The sequence below is a fragment of the Pholcus phalangioides genome, unplaced genomic scaffold (assembly GCF_987345545.1).
Source record: "Pholcus phalangioides strain wild (caught in Gottingen) unplaced genomic scaffold, Ppha-v1.0 ptg000013l_1, whole genome shotgun sequence".
Classification (NCBI taxonomy): Eukaryota; Metazoa; Arthropoda; class Arachnida; order Araneae; family Pholcidae; genus Pholcus; species Pholcus phalangioides.
The window spans coordinates 11199574-11220880 of record NW_028301606.1 but is presented as its reverse complement, the minus strand read 5'-3'; the positions used below and the strand labels follow the sequence as shown (position 1 = coordinate 11220880).

Here is a 21307-nt window from a genome sequence, read left to right as displayed (position 1 = left end):
GGTAAATCCCCAATGAGGTGGCTGAAAAAAAGTTGGCCATAACAAATATGGATATCATATATTTTTAAAATAAAGCAACCCAATTAAAAATGCAATTATAAAAACTAAAGACTATATACATGATGAAATATAATACAATACCCACATAAAAAATAATTCGTGGTTGTCTTATTCTAAGTATAGATAGCTTCTTGATTTCCCCCAACATGTTTATTGTATTTTTTTTTAAACATGCCAATTGTGTTTGAATTCATGACCACAGGGGTAAGCTATTCCATTTGTTTACAACCCTATTAGAAAAAAATTCCATGCCAATAGATACAGATGTACCCTTGTCGAAGAAGTAGACGATTGATGGTGCATTAATAATTTAGGGTACATCCTATTCATCCCATTGAAAATGTTAAAAACTTTGATCTCACACCCAGACACCTGCATTCTTCCAATGTTAACATATTGAAGAAGTCAAGTCTCTCTCCATAGCTCAAGCCTTGCGTGCAAACCAGAGCTCTTCTCTGCATCCCCTCAACCAAGTCCATATTCCTCTGTAGGTAAAGGGTAAGGCTCCAAACCCTTACAACATACTCCAGTCCAGGACGAACTAAGAACGTGAAAAGTGAAAGAATCATTGTAGGAGAATGTGAAGACCTTTTTTTAAGTATGAAACCGAGTTTTCTGTTCACTTTTTGACCACTGCTAACAGTTTTCAGGAAACCTAAGCTCCTTGTCAGTAAAAATATCCAGATTGGTGGTCTTAGCTGCATCTGGAATAATAACACCACTCAAATCATGTAAAATGGGGGTTGTTCTAACCAAAAGGAGTGACCATGCACTTGTCAATGCTAAACGTCATGCTCCATTCATTTGCCCATGCTGCAATCCTGTTTAAGTTGGTTTAAAACAACTCCCTATTGCTTTGATTCCCAACTACCCCATTAGCTTCACATCATCTGTGAATTTGCTAACAATCCCATCGATAGCCTGATCAAGTTCATTGATAAAAAGTGAAAAAAGTATAAGGCCAAGGGTACCTCCTTGAGGAACTCCATTTGTGACACTTGTCCAATCAGAGAATTCCTTGTTCACCATAACGTGCTCTGACATATCTCTTAACCATGATTCCATCCAATTCAGTAAGTTGCCTCCAATCCCTATCTCACGTAAACACATAAAGAGTTTACTATTTCTGACCTAATCGAATGCCTTCTGGAAATCTCAAAATAAAACAATATCAATGTTTTTGCCTTTTTCCAAAGTCGTAGACACATGATCATAGGAGCCAAGTAGGTTGGTTACACATGGCTTTCCCTTCCTGAATCCATGATAATAATATCCTTTTGATAATAATTCCCGAAATTTTTTAGAGGGTCAACCTCACTGCGTGTGCGTGCGTGCGGGGACAAAATTTTCTATACTTAAGTTTGTTTTATACTTATACTATACATATTGAATCAATAAGTATTTCAATAGAATATTTAAGAATGGTACAGATCTAAAACTCACTATGTTTACCATCTTGGAGAGCCACTTCATTCCATTCTATTACAAAGGCGGTACCTAATATTGAGAACATAATTTTTATGAGATTCTTTAGAGGCAAAAAATTCATAAAATGTACAAAAGATTTCATTTCATATTGAAATGAATTGGTTTTTCACACAATTGTTTATCAAATAACTTCTCATAGAAAACTCTATTTACACAACACATATAATGCATAGCTGCCAAGTCTCCCGAATTTTAGCTTCATCGCTCGACCTCCCGAAAAGTTCTTAAATCTTCCGAATTTTTACAAAAATCACAAATCCCTAATTGTCCCTAAAAATTCCCTACTCCATTTAAAAAAATCCCCGCTTATGAAAACAATCCCTAAGGAATTTCTTGTGGAGCATGAAGCTTTTTTTTTTTTCCTTTCGAAATGACGTCACACGTCGTAAATGGGGAAATTCCCTTTTTAAGGAAGTTTTACAAACCCTCTGATGGTAACAAGAAAGTTGTTTGTCTTATCCTGCAGGGAAATGGCTTAGCAGCCAATAGTCCCGGATAATAATTGAAGATTATAGTGACGCGCATATGGTCAAAATTTCTTTTGTTTAAGTTACATACATGCGATATAACAAAGCATGAATACTGATAAGCAAAAACATATTTAATCAATTTTAAAGATACTTATTCCGATGAATTTCCTTTCATCAAATGTTCCAGAAGAGCGCTGACTTTTCCTTTTTGTACAAGTTGTGTTACGGACATAAACATCGGTCATGGAAATGCTGCCATCATCACTCGTGAAATGAAAAAAAAACCATCAAGCAAGTGTCACAAAGTCAGTGTTCTTCAAAAATTGACAATGTTTTCCTTCATCTTCCGATGATTTTGGGTCATTCGCTCAGAATGTTTGTTCACAGCGTTTCTGATTGAACACAATATTTATTTTTACATCATTGAAGTTTTGGCCTCCAATTTCACTTGTTTTTTGCGTAGGAATTTTATTCCCAAGGGTTTAACTTCCATGTGTGTAAAATCCCTATTTTAATTTGACTTCAGTTTTTGAGTAGGGATTTTATTCTCTACGCTTTAACTTTTATGTTTGCAAAATCCCTATTGTATTTATTAGGGAGTGGTTTTAGCATAAAATACGAGTTTGCGCGAAAATCTCCCGAATTTTCATTTTCAAAAGTTGGCAGCTATGATAATGGATTATATATATTATATATAAATGTGAAAGTGTGTGCATGTATGTCCTTTATACAAATCTATAATTTTAGACATATTGTCGCCAAATTTTGCATATATACTAAACAGGAGCCATACCACCTTTTGATTCTTAATAACCAATCATCCATACGTAAGAATTGATTCATAAGAAGCGCCTTCAGAATCATTGAGCTCCAAATGCAACCACGATGTGATTGTTAAAGGCAATTGTTAAGGTCACGTGAAGATGGACGGGCCATAAAATTTCCCTTTTGTGGAATTTTGCCACTGAGCAATCAGTACCCAGCTAAAAATTAACATGTTGTTGACAAGATGTAGAAAGAGGAAAATAAATTTTACAATGACGCTAGTCTGAAAAAATGGTTGAGTTCATTCAAGGAAATGTGAACATGGTTGCGAAAAAATGATAAATACATAATGCTTTTTGAACCATGTTGCTGTAAAAAACCAAAACATATTCATACTTAATCATCAAATATGATTCAAATCAAAGATTCTTCCCATGTCCATCGGGATGGAGCACATTGCCCACCCCCTTCCACAAAGAGTGGAAGTAGATAATCATCGGCTACTTCAGTAAGGTTGATAAATTTCGCTCACATTACTGCAGATCTATCACATTTGTAGGGCATTATGCATAATCGTCAATCTATGGTTAATGCGATAACTAAGTCTGTTATGTTTACATTATGTATGCAAGTAAAGCTGACATTACAAGACTAACAATAATTTTTATAATATGCTTCTTGTTTACTTAAATTAGTTTTCATGGCAAAATGTGCATGGTACTGTACATGCATCGCATAGCTGCTTCGTGGTCAAATGAAAAAATAATAGTGATCAGATATTACACAGTAATAGTAAAAACTTACATCGCTTCTATAATGTTGGTTTTTTTACATACATTAAAGTGCGTGGAAGAAAACAAATGCAGCAGCAGGTTAATAAAGATTTTTATATTCATGTGCAATTACATTTTGTCCAATTAGAGCTTCTCACATATTTTGTGTGAAAAATACAATTTTCTCTCACTTTTTACACAGAAAAATTGTCAAATCTACAAGTTCCCATAATATAAAAAATTTGAAGTATTTACAACCCATCGATCATGATATTTATGGATTGAAAATTCGAGAACTATGCATAATCACTGTTAAATTTGATGAATGTAGCAAATTTTATCAAACTTTATTCCAATGATCTGATATTTCATCATTACCAACATAATGTATATATGTGTTGTATAGACTCCAACAATTTTTTCCACCCTCTCACACCTTTCGATAACTTTTAAAAAGTTGGACAAATAAATTCCTTATTCTGCAATAAAAATTCACATGTTAAATACCTTTTTAATGTTTTAAAATATGATCGTAAATACGAAACATAAAAAAAACTTCTATTAAAGAAAGAAGTTACATTATCTCCCATATGGAAGAAAAATATTGTCTACTACGAATCGAGCTAAGAAGTAAGGGTCCCACGATTCTTAACTATGGAAGGAAAACGATTCTTAGTTAAGAATGTGATAGCAAAAATTGATTCTTAACTAAAAATCAAATCTGTAGTTAAGAATTGCATTCTTATTAAGAACAAAATGTGGTACACCCGCAGGACTGGGATTGAACCATATGCTACTTCAAAAGTTCATCAGAGCAGGGCAAATGCCCGAAATCAGCAAAAAACCGTCAGGCAACAATGGTTCTTGGGCCCCACTAATCACTTTTGGAATGTTTACTTCAGTTATTGTGGTTCCCAAACAATGTGTTTCAGAAGTGCATATGCCATTACAATGGTTTGTAACTCCTTTGATGCTTCCTGTATTATGTATGACAGTTTATTCCTTTATAATGGTTTGTCACTTTTTCAATCCTCTGCTTCAATTGAAGAAAACCCATGCAACGCTGGGTATTTTTCTAGTAATGCTATAAAAGTATCTACAGTAAAGACCCAGCAAGTAAATAAAGTCAATGATCAGTTTTATTTCACATGAACTTAAAAAAGTACAATACTCACCATTATCAAAGTATCTCACAGTGGACTCGTTACTCAAGCTTGTGTCAAAATTAGCCATGAGAGGTGCCACATATTGAGTTGCAGCAAGCCAGCTGTGCATGTAGGCTCCCATATACAAAAACCCTACAATTAATTTTTAAAGAAGTATATTTATGCATGTGATCAAGATTTAAATTTCATGTTTTTAATATGGCTCACAAATAGTCACAACAATGCTAGCCAAAATCGAAACACCTAAACCCAATCCTGGCCTCCCACTGGATAGCAAGTTATTGCTGTAAAGTGGAAAGGGCTAATAACATTGGGCTTTACACAGAAGAGCGCCAGTCATGAAAATTTGTATGTGTACTGAACAAACTGCATTTATGAAATATGCATTACACATGTCACAGACAAAATATGAATCACTATTTAGCTTTCTATAAAATGTTTATTTATGATATGCTTAATGCATAATAATCCATCATTATACAAACACTATTTTGTAAGTACATTGATGTGTTTATACATATGTTGTTGATTTTTCCCTTTAAGAGGCACAGCAGAAAAATCTCTGAGTTTCTCATCAAAAAATTTCATATCTTTTATGATGAAGTAGGCTTTCTTCTGATTTTCAGCAGGTGCAAACTAAAGTTATAGGGAAAAGCGTTCCTTTGAGAAACCAACTTTATAAAATATCTAGGCTCATATATAGTCAATCCTAAAATAAGAGGATTTTAAAGAGACAATATATCTTAAGGAAATCGCTTAAAGGATTCAATGCAAACATTGTATTTCAAACTTTGCTCAAAACCCATCAGGCATAATATAAAGTAAATATCAATTAGCAGATGTACTACTATTAAACCGTACACGCACCTCATACATATTCCTCTACAGAATTTGAGAAGAAAAATTCCTATATCACTATACCAAATTACTATATCAACTATATCTACATTCAATATCACATATGAAATTGCCGTTAATAACAAACAGCTAGTTTTTAAAGTACAATTGAAACCTCCCAACAATGGCCACTAATGGCACTGACAAATATGACAGTTATTGGGAGTTACCATTGTTAGCAGGTTCAGTATTTCTGAAATGCATATCAAATTTTTGATTGCTTGTAAAATTATAACAATTCATGATATAATTAGAAGAAGCTGTAGCACATGACATTTCTTTTGCATTGAAGATCCCAAATTTTACATGAAGAACTTTATTTTTGATTTTCTATTGTTAATTTCATTCAAAAATTTCATGAAGGAAAATGCGTGCAGCTGCGCAGCAATCCTTCTTTCTTGGGACATGTATTTTTCATGTCAACATAGCAATCAACTATTTCTGTTGTTATTTGGGGCAGATTTTCAATTACTGCTTTCTTGGGCACCCTTGGTTAAACAGCGTGGAAAACAAAGACTCTCTGGTCTATGACACAGCCACTTGCGGAATTCAAACTTTAAATTATTTGTTTCTTTTGACACACACGCATCTATATAGTGCACCCGTTAACATCTACTTGAGGAACCTCCTGGGTCTGCGGACCTCATTTTAGAAATCCCTGATGTAAGAAAGAACTCATAATTATTTTTATATTTAAACTCAAGGAAGGAAAAACTCCTTAAAAAAAAAAGCAAATCTTTCGAGTTATTTTCCTATATGTGATATTTTTTCCCCCCTTTCATTTTAGTTCCCCAAAAAAGACAATTATTTGGAAAATCGTTGCACTAAGGTTAACCTTAATGTCAATCCAATGGGGTGTGTTCTGTTCCAAGAAAATGTGGCTGTTGTTCAGAGGTTACCGTTGTTCGGAGATGGCCATTATGGGAGGCTTTATTGCACTAATAGTATTGCATTTTTTTGCCATGTGATGATCTTAATTAAATGCATGAATGACAAAGTAAGTAACCATCAACTTTAATTAAAGTTGCATGTGAATTCTTACCTCCTGTAGCAATGGTAATATTTCGAAGAGGATGCCCATAAAATGGAAAATCAAATGATAATGTGACTGTCTGAAAAGCATAAGGTAGAAAATAATTTTTTTGAGTGATTGGGAAAATCAAGGATACATGATTATTCCAAACAATTTTTTTAATGAAATATGAAATTTCATTAAGTTGATGATGATAATTTCTAGGGTAAAAATACCATTAAAATTCAAACTATCATAGAATTTTACATTAGATAAAGAGCCAAATTGAACTATTCATTGCTCATCATACCAGAGAATTTTCTACAACACATATTATGAGACCTAATTTTAAAAAAAATGTGATTACTGCTAAAAAAAATCTTAAATATCATACATGTCTTATATGTAGGCCTTTCATGCACACACAAAAAAAAGATATTCCCCATATTTGGATGATGCTTAAGTCATCAACCACCCTTTATGAAGATATGAAACATTCTTAATGGCATCTTATTCGGTGCGACAAAAACGGAAAAAACCTTTAGATAGTTATTGGGCACCTGAACTAACATTTCACCTATTGATAAGTCCACTACAAAGTCACTTTAATGATCTCTAAATGTTTCACAGATCCTTCAAGTGCTCTGGAAATGTTTCTGGGCCACTGTTAAGTGCTCTGGAACTGTGCCATGCACCACTCAAGTGATCCATAATTATGCCACGAATCACTTAAGTAATCGGGAATGTTCCGTGGGTAACTTGAGTGATATGTAGAACCCCACTGAGGGTCGCTTAAGTGCTCTAAAATTGTGCCACATGTCACTCAAGGGATCTCTAAATGTACCACAGATCATTTAAGTGTTCTGTAACTGTGTCGCAGGTTACTTAGGTGATCTTTCAATGTGAACGTGATCTGAAAATGTGTCACGGGCCACTTAAATGTTCTGGAATTGTGCCATGGGTCATTTAAACAATCTGTAAATGTGCCGCTTAGTTCATTTTTAGAAAATTGTGTTTGAGGGGGCAAGCCCCATCAGATAACCTTCAGGGCCACATTTGGTCTGCTTTATCTCACCCTTTTAGGCTTAAAGGGTCGCAATGAATTTCTTAAAGATAAATTTTTAGTTATTACCCTTCAAATAGAATTTAAATTAACAGAAATTGATTATAATAACATATGAAGGTATTTTCTGAGATTTAAATTTTTAAAAACATATTTTTTGCATAAATTTTTTTTTTTCGTTTGTGGGGGGGGGGGCCACACGAGCCCCCCCCCATGTGTCCCACCCGCATACGTTTCTGATCCCACCAATATACGTTAGGAGGTGGGGGCAGTGATGACGAAATTTTGCTAAAAGGGGGGAGGGGGTTAGAGTTTTGCTGACGGGGGGGGGGGGGGGTCAAAAATTTCAAAAAAATTGCTTACGTAATATTTGAATGGCCTCTAATAAAACAAGTCAAATGATTGTTTTTTTGAAGTGAAATAACTGGTTTAATATTACTAATATACAATCAAAATTTGGGTCCATTTTCTGGACCCTCCATAAGATTCCAGATCTGAAAAAAAGGCCCTTCACAAAAATCTAGATCTGAAAAATGTACCCTTAACAAAATACAAATCAATGAAATCATAAATTTTTCATTTCATTTCTTTTGCGATGAATTAACTAGATTATTTTGCTTCTCACAAAATTAAGGAAAACTTTCACAAAAACAGGACCTTATAAAAAAAGATCTCGACGGACCTTTGAATAGTGACTGGCAGGGTTTAAGCTAGATAAAAAATTCCTTTAGCAAAAACGCGAAAATGGGGGGAAAAGCTTTAGCAAAATGCTACAATGCTAATGATTTATGGTTGGATGTCTTCTAGTTTCGTTCCTCCTGCACGCATTTTTGCGAAAGTGGCTACTACTTCTTTCGCAATCTAAGATTTTCTTTTGCATTTTGCGAAAAATGTGACAGTAGCTTAAACCCTAGTGACTGGCCTGATTGAAAGAACGTAAAGTAAATGAGAGTGAAAAATAGAATGGTACAGAGTTAATAAAAAGGATGGACTCTAACAAAACATTCAAGGTAGTAAAATTCATAAAGGTATTCTTAGTTCACATTTAAGGAATTTGATATGAGATTTCCGTTTCAGATCTTGATCAATATATAAGCCAGAGTATTTTATTATAGAAACTTGCTCGAAAGCTTGGCAGATGCAAGAAAGGTCCAAAGTACATTTGAAGTTATGAAGAATAAGATATATATTAGGCTAAGTCATTGGACATAAGGTAAAGTTAATAAATTCAGTTTAATTAATATTAATTTGGAGGTAATTAATTTGAAGTTATTAATTACATACAAGAAATTATTGATCAATCATAGGAAGACAAACTTCTTGACTAGATAGAAAAATGAATATAAAAGTTTTCAAAAATGCATCGGTTAAATAGGCAATATTTTTGTACCATACTTACTGCAGCTCTTCGATGTGAGTCAGACAGCATGTCATGCATCACAACTTTGTCTCTAGGAACCTCATCGAAATCAACCCAAAAAGCCATTGCATCTTTCTCTTCCAAGTAAAATGAAGAATTGTAGTACACATGATTGTCCACCTGAAAAATATCAACAGGTATATTTAGAGGAAGGAAGCATCATTATCATTACACACTGCTGAATTTATATGCTGTTGTTGATATATCTTGACTAATTGACATTTGTTGGTACCCCCAGAAAATGCATCTCATAAGTATTCCTCTGCAGAATTTCTAACAAATTGGTACATGTAGGAATGTGTTGAGTGTGCGTGTATGCTTGGCTCCTAAGGTATTTATGTTGTCAGAGTTATGCTTGTTTGTGTTATACTGGTGCTACTACTAACAGTATGGACCCACCGCAGATGGAGAAGAACCAGCCTCCATGAATAAGTTGAAAAATAAATATTTATCATTAATTCTTTCTATTTTAACTTTCCCATGGAAGCCATCGAATGATCAGTCTGAAACTGCCAGACATGGTGTCGCACGTATACCTAGTGCAACAGATAACATCATTGTCAAGAGACGTCCAGCTGACTGTTTGTTTGCCTTGAAACAATATGCTGTCCAGATTGTTGTTGCCACTGGGTATTTCCAAAGAAAGGAAAGAAATACATAGGATATGTAAGTTATGGCATATAGTAAATGGATTGGTCTTCGCTATGAGCAAGTGGTCCCTGTCATTCGGCTGTTCCTACAGTAGATAGTTTAAAAAGCAGCAGTGCAAGATCATTTCTCTCTCACTCCCTCTTTTACCATCTACTTGTTTCACTGGTTGTTTCTTTGACTCCATAGGGGAATCTGAAGCCCCAAAGAAGAATGTGCCAAAATCAAATGAACAATTAGCGCTACTGCAGAACAATTTACGAGAATTTTAAGAAAAGTACAAAAAAAAAAAACCACTATTCATGTATGGGGATTTTTACCGCATAACATTTCCAGTCAGTTGAGGGCTCGTCTCAGAACAGTGCTAAACATTCTGCTTTGGGGATCTCAAGTAAGAAAAGGTGCCCACATGGAAACTGACCAGACATCATGAAGAACATGATCATTGATGGATGAATAAAGTACAGGAGTGAGGTGACTTGCTATGAATATTAATTGTCAATCTAAATTTGTAAATTATAAAAATGATAAAAAATTTAATTGTTTTTGTGTAAATGAAAGAAATGATTTTGAGTTCATATTTTGACTCTTGTCGTTTTGGGTTGTCTCGTGATGATCAATTGAACTGGGATGTGACGATCTGCTCGTCACACCAATTTTTTCCCATATTTTCAAGTTGAAACACAAAATAAAGTAGTTTTCATGGGACGTAAGTAGTGTGTTAAAGGTCTGCTCTCTGCTGAGGGACTTTTTCAAATGATAGACCAGCTTGTATTCGTTTATTGAAGTTAGAAAACTGTATAAAACCAATTTTAGCTGATCACTATCATGCCGCAAACAGCATTTGAGCCTGGATCCTCATCATGAGAGTCCAGCACGATCCCCACAGCGACAGCATTCATTGACTCAAAAATTATAATTTGTTTATTAATGAAATTCAGTAGAATTCTATCTCTGTAAAGGTGTTAACACATTGCATAGCAGCAACACCGCAGCTTCAATGAATATCAATGTTATTAGACGTTGTCCGAAGAACAAAAACAAGTCACATGTTTATTGAAGGCGATCTGAGCAAGGCATAAAAAAAATATCATGGTAGCAGTTTCAACGTCTCTTGAAAAAAAAAATTATTATAGAAAGATATATCATAATATTGAGTACTGTTGCAGTGAGGTTTCATTACATACAAAATTCAAATAAACTTACAGTAGTGTTTGTTATATTTGAAGGTTTTGTTGGCATCAACTCTGTCACTGTTGTTGACTCTAAAGTTGAGCTGTACTTTGGTGAAGAAGAAGAAGCTGGTGCAGAAGCTGAAGTAGTAGACGAACTGGCAATTGAAGATGTAGGAGGAGGAGTAGTAGTGCTGGTAATGGTAGGAGTTACTGATGTACTGCTGCTGGTGAATAAACCACTTTTCTCCTTAACAATCTTCTTGGTAGAAACTGTTGTATTCAAATCAGTCAGATTTGTACCAGAAGATGTTATATTAGAAACTAAGGTTTTGCTTGAATCATCCACACCTGCTTTTAAGTCTATATCACTGAGGGGGAGACTCTTCGTTGATGTTTTCTTCTCATTCTGGCTCGCTTTCTTAATAGGTGGCGAAGGCGATGGAGATTGATCAGGTGCATCCCTCTTATGCAAATGATATACCGATTTTATGAGATCAGTGTTATTTAAAAATCCTATCCGTACAAAGTCCAAAAAGTTTTCATTTTGCTGCTTTTTTGGGCTAGCTTCATAAAGTTCTGAATCTAGTGGATAAAATGAAAGAAAAACTATTAAAGATCATTACCAGTTTTTATTTTTCAAAATACATCAAAGACCTATCAATGAAAAATACTTTCTAAATATTATGCAGAGAAAAACTTAGGAAAAAAAAGTTTGTTGCCTCTGCTGGGAACCGAACCCAGGCTCTCTTGTAATTGGGACAAGTACACTAACCACTACACCAAAGAGATACCAACTTTCTGAAATTTGCCTTGACATAAAAAGACAAATTTATTTCTTAGATGTGTTGTAAGCTGTGTAAAACTTTATATTAAAACTTTTATTATATATAAACAAGAAATTTTTGTACCTTTGAAAATAACAGTGGTATGAATTGTAATATATGACACAAGCTTAATAATAATAACAAAAATTATCAAAATTTGTAAAGATTGTTATACATTTCTTATACAGGGTGTCTGTCCTGTATGTATTATAATTCTGCCTTTATCTCTTCAGTCATTCGTGATAGAGGTGAGGTTCTAATTTAAAAAAAAATGTCAAAATGTGTTCAGGAATCACTGAGCAGTGAAAATACATGTCATAAAATTAAAAGATCTAAATTTTTAAACGGTCCCCCATCCTCTAACTTCCAATTAGAAAGTTGTTGTCCTGTATCTCCTAATACCATCAAAAATAACTCTACATTATCAAGTGCAATATTTGTTAAGATAATTTGAATTTGAAAATGGGAGAAAAGTTGGGAAAAATCAGAATGAATGAAGGAAAGGATCATTGTTCGTTTAATTCATAATGCTTTCCCAACTTTTCTCTGATTTTTTAATTCGAATATCGCACTAAGGAACTTGAAATTTTTTTTGTTGGTCTCAGGAGAGACAGGGAAATAATTCTCTAATTGAAAGTTGGAGGACAGGGAGACCGTTTAAAATTTGAAACTTTATTTTGTGACACACTGTACTCTCAAAACTAGTAGAGTGATTTTCGAACATTGAGAATTTTTAAATTCCATTCACACCCCCCCCTCTCCCAACCAGTGAATCAAATGCCAGTGGTGTCAGCTTTTGTTCAAAGCCCGGTAACAGGAGAGAGGGTGTATTTTATTATTTTCGTTGTGGGGGGGGGGGGGGGAAAGAGCTCAACGAAATCAGGAAATATATAATCTTCTTGAAAATAGATGGCAATTTACAAAAGGTTTAGTGACTTCCACTGTGGCAGTTATAATGCTGATCAAAAGAATTTTAAAAACAACTTAAACGGTTAATAATCGCTTGTGGTCTCTGATAGTTCGCCTCCTCTAAAAACTGCAGTGATTTACATTGAATACATTAAAAAAAGCATAGCATCATCATCACAACTCCAATTTACCGGATTTCACAATTCAATATAATTTTGGAAAATCTAGGGAACCCTAAACCACCAATAAATTGAAAAAGTGAAGTTACTCAGCAAAATCATTAGAAATTTGTAGAGGTATAATTTTTCCTCTTTCCCTCTTCAACCTCCAAGATTAAAGGAGCATCATGGAATTTTTTAGAGTTAAGTAATAGCTACTAGCCTTGAAATCCACTTCATATTATATTATATATTGTTGGGAATATGAATTCTAATATAATAAATCTCAAGTGGAGATAGCAAATTTGTTCGCCTTCATTCATAATTGAGCTACTAGAGAGCCCACGAATGATAAACGACGACAACGATATCAAGCACTCATACGATATCAAGATATCTTCAGAACGCAAAAATTAAACAAGAAAGGACAGATAAGAACTATATTTTTATTTTAAACAAACGTAAGTTCATCACAGAAATCGTCTAGAAGCAAGCAATAGATAACGAGGCGGAGAAAGATATTATCTTCCTAAGATCGAGTCAATTCACGAGAACGTACTCGCGATTCCGATAGCACATTCTTCTTCAGTACGCGTGACGAGAATGTTTTAGAAGAGTTTAGAGGACGAAAATCGCCAATCAAAACAGATATTTCTTTCAAAGGAGGCAAGGATTTCAAAGTGAAGGTTGCTTCATTTCTCTGTTTATCGAGTCAAGACAATGCCACTTGTATCTTTTACGGAAGGTGGTCACTCCATAACGACGGAGAAAGGAAAAAAGACGACTACATAGCAATCGGGATGTACCACCTTCTGATTCTTAATAAGAATCCGCTTCTCAACAATGGATTTGATCTTTAGTTAAGAATTAAGAAGGAATTTTACTACCACATTCTTAACTAAGAATCGTTTTTGTTCCATAGTTAAGAATCGAGTTAAGAACCAAGGCTACCCACTTCTTAGCTTGATTCTTAGTAAACAATTTTTTTCTTCTATGCGAGATAACTTAAATTCTTTCTTTAATAGAAGTTTTTTTTATGATTCATATTTTAAAAAATGGAAAAAAAAAAAATTAATAATGCATTTTTATTTCGAAATAAGGAATTTGTCAGACTTTTCAAGTTATCGAAAAGTTATCTGAAGGTTGTGTGGGAGAGTTGAAAACAGTGTTAGAGTCTATATACAGCACATATATGTTGATAATAGTGATAAAATATTATTTCAATAAAGTTTGATAAATTTTGTTACATTTATCACATTTACCAGTGATTATGCATAATTCTCCAATTTTCAATCCATAAATATCATGATCGATGAGTCGTAATTAAAATTTTTTTTCATATTATGGGAACTTGTAGATTTGAAATTTTTTATTAGTTTAAAACTTGAGAGAAAATTGAATTGCTCCCACAAAATATGTGAGATAAAGCTCTAATCGGCCGAAATATTATTGTACATAAATTAAAAATCATTATTAACCTGCTGCTGCGTTTGTTTTTTTCACATGCTTCGGTGTACGTGAAAAAGCCAACATTACAAAAGCGATGACCATTTTTAATACTGATGTATTATCTGATCACTATTATTGTTATTTGACCACGAAGCAGCTATGCAATACATGTACATCACCACTTCAATTCATCATGACAATTAATTTAAAGAAACATGAAGCATATTATAAAAATTATTGTTAGTCTTGTAATGTTAGCTTCACTTACATACATAATGTAAACACAACGACGACTCATTTATCGCATTAACCATGGTTTGACAATTATGCATAATGACCTACAAATGTGATAGACTCACGGTATACGAGCAAAATTTATCAAACTTACCGAAATGGCCGATGATTATTCATATAATAAAAGCTTTCTATCACTTTCACCATAACATATATAGCATAGCCCCTTTTCATGGAGGGTAGCAGGGATCTTTGATTCGAATCATATCGGATGACTAAGTATGGATATGTTTGTTTTTTACTGCAACACCCCCGGATGTGATAAATCGATAAATATGTATAATTACCAATCGTCTCGGTAAGCTTGATAAAATTTCCTACATTTATCGCTTTTACTGGTGATTACACATAATTCCCGATTAACGTTGGTAAGTATGGTAAATAGGAAAGCAGTCATAACGGAAATATCATTCAAATTTCAACCACTTATCAGTTTCTTCTGTACGTGATGGGTGCAATACGCATATTTTGCCATAAAAATTAAATGAAATTAAAATAAATGTTATAAGGATAAAAACGTATAAATTATTATCAGCATTGTAATGTTAGCTTTTTTTTCACATTTATCTCAATGTGTTAAACATAATTAACATCTCTGACTGAATCAATCATCCTAGACTGAAGTCTGAGCAAACTTTACGGTAAATTTAAAGTTATTAATGGACGATTCGTTACCGGCAAACTCGATAAATTCACAAAATTTATCAAGCTTACCAAAATGGTAGGTAATTATGCACGTAGCATGCGACGTCAAACCGAATACGAGACCTTAATGAATGAAGATTTCAAGGGAAAAAGTATGGACATCCCAACTGCTGATCGTCAATTTCAAATGCTGCATTTGTGATAACCGATTGTGGGTGGCGCTATTTCCGGGGGAAAATGATCCATTAACTTCCCATTGTGGCCCACGAACAGTAAAAAAAAAACCAACTCAAGTGGCCCATTAAAAAGTCGTTTCGGGGAAGTGGCCCGCGCTCGTGAAAAAGTTGAGCACCCTTGAAATAGCAGAGCTTGATAAATTCCAGGAGACCCCCCCAAAAAATTAATATTGATGCTAAAAATTTTCTATATATGGTTACTAAATATGGCAAATGTTTTTAACACATTATTAAAAAAAACGTGTTATTAAAAAACACAAAATTTCCGGAATTTGTATCGGCGTATCCACCAACATGGAAGAGGGGTGTCTCCTGGAAAAAGGAAGTTCTGTAAAAGTTGAAAGGAACATTTTTTGAGCCTGTATTTTTCGATTTAAAAAATGTTCCGCTCCAGAAACATTTTTCTGGCGTCCAGATTTTGTATAATCCGCTTGACGGGAGGGGGACACCTTTCATGAGACACAATTTTACTTGCAGTTCGGTGTGAATCGATTGATGATACTTCCTTTCCCTCGTGGGAAAACCGACACCAAGCTGACCTGGTACAGCTGACGACAGAATGTCAGCTTCTACGGTAAAACCAAATCGTTGGTTAGGCGTGGTCTCATATGAACATAATCAGAATTATTTGAAGGGGGAAAACGTCACCACCTTTCACTTAAAAAGTGATAGGTCATTATTAAGAGCACTTGCCATGGATCCAAATTAAATCTTCAAACGAGAGAGAGAGAGAACCCACGATTTTTTTAAAATGAAGATTAACCGTCACAAAAACCATGGATAAAAAAAAAAAATTACAATTTCCTCCATTTCTTCTATACGAACTCTATCCACATTCCAGACAACTATTATAACTTGAAACCATTTGCCTTTGTAGTTCCTAGAATTCCTGAACGGAACTGAAGCCAAGTTCAAACCAATCGAAATGAAAAACGGACTACACATTAAAAAATATATTTATTTATACAAGACAAACAAAACTACCACAAAAATGTATAGGGCCAATCAGTTCCACCTTTTCTTACCCTCAAAAACAAGAAAAAAAAACAATGTTTGGCATCCCTCATATTTCAAGGGAATGGAGGCATTATTCAATCACTGAGTAATAACCTACCAGCACACAGATTCCAGTTTTGTAAGACAGACCATAAAAGCTAGAGTGAAAAAATAAAAATAATAATAAAAGCTATTCTTATGATAAGAGCACTCAGAATAAAAAAAAACAGTGTGTGTAACATGAGGACATTGACTGGATATCATTTCACGTCCTCCTTCAGCTCACTGGAATCACAAAAAAGGAAGGAAAAGGCCACTAAGTGATTATTAGTTTTCTTTTTCCAACTCTGACATAACAATGACGGCGAGACATTCGAGATAAAAAAAACCAACGCTATTTCATAACATTTGTTCGGAATAATATTATGTATATTTCTCGGTGAACGATAATGGCCAGTTTCCGAATGCATATTGCAACAGAAGCTTTCATGACAAATAACGATTTAAAACTTTTAAGCTGAGGTTTTTATGTATAATATAACTTGAATCATATTCATGGATAACAAGTTTTTCAACAGAACTTTATTTGGTTTATCGGAGCCTTGAAAGCGAGGCTAAATTTCTTCGTTTTGCCGAAAAGCACGTTATACAGCACAGCTCTTTTGATTCTTTCTTAATGGCATATCACTGATAGTAAGGCACTCATAAGGTTATTTCAAGGAGATCTAACTGATGGACTACAAACTTTGCAACGACCCATTCAACATAAATCAGATTCCATATTACTCGAAACAATGGATGTTCAACAAGAGCACAAGTACCAAAAGAAAAAACGATTATTTCCATCTGGAATCATTTTTTCCCAAACTTAATGTCTTAGCGCCATCCTTCTCAAAAATGAAAATTTTCCAGCACCCCACTTCTTATGCCAGTGGTTCGTAATCATTTTTTTTTAACGGTGCGACCACTGGGTCTACATTGAAATTGAAAATTAATGATTCACAATCGGTGAAACTAGTGGATTGAAATGAACCTTTTACGACCATCTCCGAAGCCTTTGGGTCGCGACCCATGAGACAAGAATCCCTGCCTTATGCGAACCAATACGGCAGTGGTTCTCGACAGCCGGCTCTTTAGTCCCGTGATCGTATATTTGCGACGTCCTCATAAAAAGAAAAATTGTTGAGTAAAATTCGAGTAGATTATTGCTCTTTATGCGCCCGGTGTATGGGTAGAGCACATCAATATTCCCTGCCTGAAGCGGCGCACGTATGTAAAAAAATGACGAAAACGCACACACTGAGAACCATTGTGATGCGATGCACGAACTCATATGGTATTACACAACACGGTACAGTACTTGTACCGTTGTCTCTCCGTATATCCCTCTCTGATTCGTTCCAGAGTTCTACAAACGGCGATATTGCCCACATAGAAAACCAATTATACCAGTATTTTTGAATTAGCCCTTTTATTCCCACCCTCAAACAATAAGAGGAAACAGGAATACCCCATTCATAGGCGGGTCCGCGGAGAGGGTGTTAGAGCGATCGCACCCCCCCCCCCAATCTCGTTTAGTAAAAAAATAGTAATACGGTATTGCAGTGGTTCTCAAACTTTTGTCAGTCCGCGGTCCCCTTGCCCAATTCATGGTTCATCTGCAGCTCTCCAGAATAGCTTATAGTAGATATTTTCCCATATAAAAGTACCACTTCAAAGCATAAATAAGTACACAAAATAATTTCTCCACCTCGCTTCGACGCCCTTAAGAGCCACAACGCACACTTTGAGAAACAATGCAGTATTGGCATTGGCGAAGAGGTGGATATTCGCCCCGTACGAGGAGTCTGTATCCGCTTATAATCCCAGTGCACTATTCCATAGTTGCTTGTTGTGTTTCTGCTTTGTTCCGAGACACATACTACGGAACCTTAGCAGACTCTCTCGATCCCTCCGATGTCTGCGGACCACTTTTGCGAAAAACACTGGTTATGTCATTGGAGGGGCGAAAAAAAAATACAACGAATATCTTTCACAGCTGAACGAATAAATCGAATGAGAGTGAATGAATCAATCGCAATCCACTCAAAATCCTATGGATGATTGAAAGGTGATAAGAATGCTCACTCGTCACTTTTTTGAATGCTGTGGTTCAGTTATAACAGACACATTAACTTTGATTGGCCTTCTAATGGGACGAATAATAATAATAACAATGAGCAAAGGGAGTGGGGACAGCCAGAGCAACACGAACTTTTATGGTAAAGTTGAAAAGAAATGTTTAGTCTTTTGATAGGAAACAGACAGAGGTTTGAAAAGGAAGTTCAATCCCCAGCAGATATTTAAAAAAAGCAATAACCCTGCAGATAAGATAACATAGTTAGAAAAACCACAACATCCTGCAAAACAGAAAAGATATAGTGACTATTTAAAAAATAACGACCAAGTTCTTAGGATAACCTATGTATGATTCAAAATAATATTAACAAAAGGCAGGGTGGATGTGGAAATGAGAATAATGAATATCGCAGAACCCATTCTTCCTTTCACGGTTTTGAACAGATAAACTGTCATAGCCAAAGAGAGTTTCAATAGCTTAAGCGTAACTTAATCCTAAGCGGGGGGAAAAGTGCCAACCTTCAAAACGTAGCGTAACGTAAGCGATTGCATAATCTCATGAGCAAATAATGAACGGTAGACAGAAAATAGGACGGTAGCATCTGCAAAGATTATGACGTCAAACCGTCGAGAGATCCACCTGGTTTTTTTATATACAAGATATGAGAAAGAGGATCAGCAGAGAGAGACATCAAAACTACGAGGTGTGTGTCGCACCCTAGGATCATAGGCTGAGATAGATTTGTCTATGGAGGAGGGGGGGGGGGAGACATGATGAAGATTGCTGGGGGGAACATGATGTCAGCTCATTTATATACGCATATACATTAGATCAGTCGGGTAAGAAAGTTTCCAGCTCAATCGAATATTATGCTTCACACACTCCAACTGTTAATGCACATCTATACTAATAATATAATATACATGTTTTTGTTGAATGAAACATTTGGAATTGATGGAAAATGCGTTACTAAGATTGTTTTTTGTAAATTTCAGAGTAGATTACTGGACTTAGTATTAAAATTGTCTTCAATATGGTACATTTAGTTATTTTATATTTGTTGTCTGTAGGGCCAATACATGGCGTTAACTTTACTGCGAAAAGTAAAAATATTGGGTACTGTGATAATTGTAATTACATATAATTTTCATTTTATTTCTGATGCCTGATTCATTCGAGAAGCTTTATTAATATTAAGCCTTCGTCAGTTTTCAATATAGAAATTATACAAATGTTGTAAAATTGCAATCGAATTGTTCCCCATGTAATTAGATATTGTATGCTGAAATATTTGATATCCGATTAAGCGGGGCCGAACGTATTTGAATGAAAAGATCTAAAAGATGTTTTAATGCAGATAAAGCAGAAATTTTCTACGATTTCATAACCTGACAGAGCAAAATATGGAAATTCACCCATAATGAGAAGTCCGTTATCACGAAAATTTTCCTCGCGATTGTGAACTGTCATTATAACGGACTTTTACTGCATTATAAATTGTAGAACATCTCGTGCTCATGAGCTCTAAGCAAGTATCTTAGCTATAATGCAGAGTACTAGCCTTAACATTAACAGAGGGTCTGTCCAGACTTTACGGGATCCTGTTTTTTGTGAAAAGGTTGTTATGTTATGTTGTGGGAAGCGGAACAATCTGGTTAATTTTGTACAACTTAAATGAAATTCAAAGTTTATGGTTTCATTAATTTGTATTTTGTGAAAGGTTCGGAAAACGTGCCCGAGAATATCGACTGGACAGATCCGTTGATTAATACATTTTGAAAAACGTGACGGGTGCTACTACTAGCGGAAAATGAAGCTTTCAGGGTTGAATGGAGAAAAGAAAAAATTAACACTCCTTGAATGATTTTTCTTCAAGGAAAATTTTAAATTGAAAAACATAACCTCCGCAAAGGTAAGAACGAGAAGCCAGGCTTCTTCATTATAGTTGTTGCACATCCCAGCATGGTTTATATATATTTAATCAATTTCATTTTTTTTTACCTAGTTCGATATTGAAAATAACTTCTAACTCGAAAGAAAAATTGATACTATTTCTCGCAGAACTGGAGCTTGCGGTGAAATCGTAATCTCACGATAAGACGAAGTTACCCGGATATACACATACCTAGAGTAACATATAAATCAAACTTCATTTTTTTTCCCCCGAGAAACTCTCTTGTTGTTAACGATTCATACAAAATACAGGGAGAAAAAAAAAATTGCGAAGAAATACTAGGCCTATGCGCAGTACAGAATGAATGCCCCATTTATCAGGGAACAAATACACACGAAACCATATTGTACCGGGAAAAAAAAGTTGCACAAGTCACGTACAACGAAACGAAAACCTAATGAGTCATGGCCTAAAATCTCAATCACAATATCTGCTGAGCATATCGAATCAAAAAAAAGTCTGGAACTCCACTGTATGCAGATAATGAGCCAGAAATATCCGGCAGACGGAATTCCGACACCTCCAACCAAAAAAAAAAAAAAAAAAAAAAGAGAAAAAACTCTACATATGCAAGTACTAGCAACAGTGACGACGTTTTACTCCACTAATCAAGCATGATTCGACGACAAAAAAAAAAAATCCTTAATCCAATGAACATCAGCATTTTTACATTTTTTTCGTCATCAATTGAAGCCTGCAATTTGCAAAAAAAAAAAGAGCCGGTTATTGTTCACGCTGATAAAACCTCTTAAAACACGCAAACGCCTTCTCTGCCGCCTACAGTTG

General features: G+C 34.8%; 1 protein-coding gene across 2 annotated transcripts in view; it reads right to left on the bottom strand.

Moving 5' to 3' along the window:
- The window catches only part of LOC149078596 (plexin domain-containing protein 2-like), a 42971-nt gene that overhangs the window by 14122 nt on the left and 7542 nt on the right, over positions 1-21307 (bottom strand). For both annotated transcript variants that reach the window (XM_089240714.1, XM_089240715.1), the window contains exons 2-6: positions 10969-11519; positions 9094-9234; positions 6662-6731; positions 4732-4854; positions 1504-1557 (exon numbers count right to left, since the gene is read on the bottom strand). In XM_089240714.1, coding sequence (XP_089096840.1) covers positions 1504-1557; positions 4732-4854; positions 6662-6731; positions 9094-9234; positions 10969-11519 — 939 coding nt within the window. The remainder of the gene's footprint in view (positions 1-1503; positions 1558-4731; positions 4855-6661; positions 6732-9093; positions 9235-10968; positions 11520-21307) is intronic.